Source organism: Entamoeba invadens (genome assembly GCF_000330505.1).
Source record: "Entamoeba invadens IP1 unplaced genomic scaffold scaff_1105074726041, whole genome shotgun sequence".
In the NCBI taxonomy this organism is placed as follows: Eukaryota; Evosea; order Mastigamoebida; family Endamoebidae; genus Entamoeba; species Entamoeba invadens.
Window position 1 is genome coordinate 12,812 of NW_004440401.1, and position 2,668 is coordinate 15,479.

The 2,668-nt window shown below is 20.6% G+C and overlaps 1 protein-coding gene across 1 annotated transcript; it reads right to left on the bottom strand.

The window, feature by feature from the left end:
* Window positions 1-1,119: 1,119 nt before the first annotated feature.
* Window positions 1,120-2,599, bottom strand: EIN_510190 (hypothetical protein; the record flags this gene model as incomplete). The annotated part of the gene is made up of 3 exons (XM_004256939.1): window positions 1,120-1,282; window positions 1,495-1,847; window positions 1,934-2,599. Coding segments are annotated over 3 exons (1,182 nt in total), but the record flags the coding sequence as incomplete, so codon positions are not given.
* Between the last annotated feature and the right edge of the window lie 69 nt (window positions 2,600-2,668).

Sequence of the window (2,668 nt, forward strand, 5' to 3'; positions counted from 1 at the left end):
ATTATAATGATTATTTGTATGAAATATAATGAATTATTCATTATAATATTGATTTTATGATTTAAACACTTTCAGGTTCATTTGTTACGACTAAGTGTTTTCACACTTTCAGGTTCATTTTTACGACTAAGTGTTTTAAACAATTTAATTTGTTGTTCTATTTTACAGTTTTTATTATATATTTTTTCGAATAAATTTTATTTCCTTTACAATTTTTGTAAATATTATTATAATATTTTTTCATTTCAATTTTTTTATTTTTATTTTATGAAAAATTTATTATGTTTAATTATTTTTATTAATTCTTAATAATTCAATTTTTTAAATTATGTTTATATTTGCATTATTATTTAAATTAAGGAAAATACTCTGTATATTTTCAAACTTATATTTAAAATATTATATACAAATTTGTTATATTAAATTTTATAATAAATTAATTGTTTTCGTCAAAATTAAGAAAAATATTAAATTTTAAATCTATATATTATTTCTTATTTTTAAATTAACAAAACATGTTCTATTTTTAATTTTTTATTTCCTTTAATTTTTACATTTTTTCCCAAACATAAATAATAAAAACAATTGTTATTTTTAGTATAACTTTTAATATTCAAATGTTTAATTCATTTTAATATATTTTGAAAAATGATTTTTATTCTCATATTGGTTTATTATGAGAATAAATAATCCAAACTCAAACCATTTAAAATTTAATTAAAATCACTTTTTAAATGTTGTTATTTATATTATTCATTTTAGTTTGCTTAATCTGTCGTATAAAAACAACAATTTTTCGTTAATTATAATAATAGTAAAAATTTAATATAATAAATTAATTTCAAATAACGAAAATGTCATAATTTCAAACTTGTATTATAATAATATGTATTTTCTTAATATTTTACTTACTTTAAACTCGATTTGATTATTTAATCTTATATTATTTTCTTGTTATAATAGTTGAATTGTTATAATTAATAACATAATACTATCAGTTTATCAACGACTTTCAACATTTTGGTAAATGTTGTTGTTTATTCAAAATAATAAAAAATAAAACAAATAAATTACATAATCAATACATTGTTTGATATATTTAAAAAGACAATTTTGTTTTTAATTTAGAACATACAAATATAAAAAAATAAGAGTCACAACTAAAGTGTCCTTTGTTTTTGCTTTTATTATGTTTATTGTTTTAGGGAAGTATTTTTTAAAATTAATTCTATTAGTTTTATTTTTGTAAAAAATTAAAAAACGATCTTCAAAAAACATTTTTCTTTATAAATTTTAAGAATTAAAAACGCACTTTAAAATATAAATAACAGGATTATTGTTTTGAAAAATAAGTGACTGGTTTTAAAATATATTATTTCAAAAAGCTGATAAAATCAATAACTATTTTAATCAAAATATATTTTATTTATGAAATTTTCAAAAAACAAAAGCTTAGCTTTAAGAAAAGTATACTTAAGGTGTTATCACAATAACATTAAAAATATAAAAAGTATTCGATGACTGCTTTTTTGAAAAAAGTGTACATTCAACTCACGAGTTAGTTTATAAATTGGGATTTTATTTTCATATATATCATTATTCGAAAAACGAATTTCTCTTTTGTTTAAAACAAGACCGTCAATTTCACTTTTTTCGAATTGAACATTTGATTTATTCATTGTGAAAAGACACATATGACGGCTTTGATTTTTATGTTTTAAATGATTGAATATTTTCACAAACAATATAACAACCAATATAATAACTGTTGTTAATATCAACAATGCAACGATGACACAAATTAATATAACCCACCTAACTATTTGTGTATAACAAGATAAACCATTCTCACTTGGATTGTGCCAGAATGAACATTGAAAACATTCTGAATTGACTACTTCAATGCAATTTCTCACAACATTCATTGAAACACATTGTGAAGTTGATGATAAAATATAATTCTTTTTACATGAAGTACAAAAAAATTTGGATTGCATTTTTCACAATTTGAGTTTTTGAAAGAACACAAAACACAAATTTGGTCGAGTACGAAATACCCTTCAGAACATTGCAAACATCCACTTTGTGTTTTTTGTAAACAATTTGAAAGTAAATCAAATGACAAACATGCGCTCGAGTTTGTTGTTAAAAAGTGGTCTTTTTCACAAGAAATGCATCTGTCTTTTGTGTAACAATTTTTACAACCTTGTAAACAATTATCACAATTTTTATTAACATTTCTATAATACTTGTTTTCGCACAATGCACACATTGAACTACTTTGAATGAGCCTTTTGCAATTACTAGTTACAGTGGAATTAGACAAACACATTTTGTTATAAAGAAAATATTCAGTCTCACAGAGAATACAGTTATTTTTGTCATAACTGTTTTTACAATTGTTTGGACATTTAACATAGATATTCTTTTGTTCAAAAAATCCCATTTGACAACTTATACAACGATCATTATCAAAATTCATTAGACTACAATTATCAATTGAATAATTTTGTTGAACACAAGTTTGTTGTTCGTAATTATAAAACGTGTTTTCTTGACATAAATTACACTTACCATTTAATGTAGTTACTTTACAATTCTTTGTATTATTCTCACATATTTCATTTTCCTAAATTGAAAGAAAAACGTCATTACAACCAGTACAATA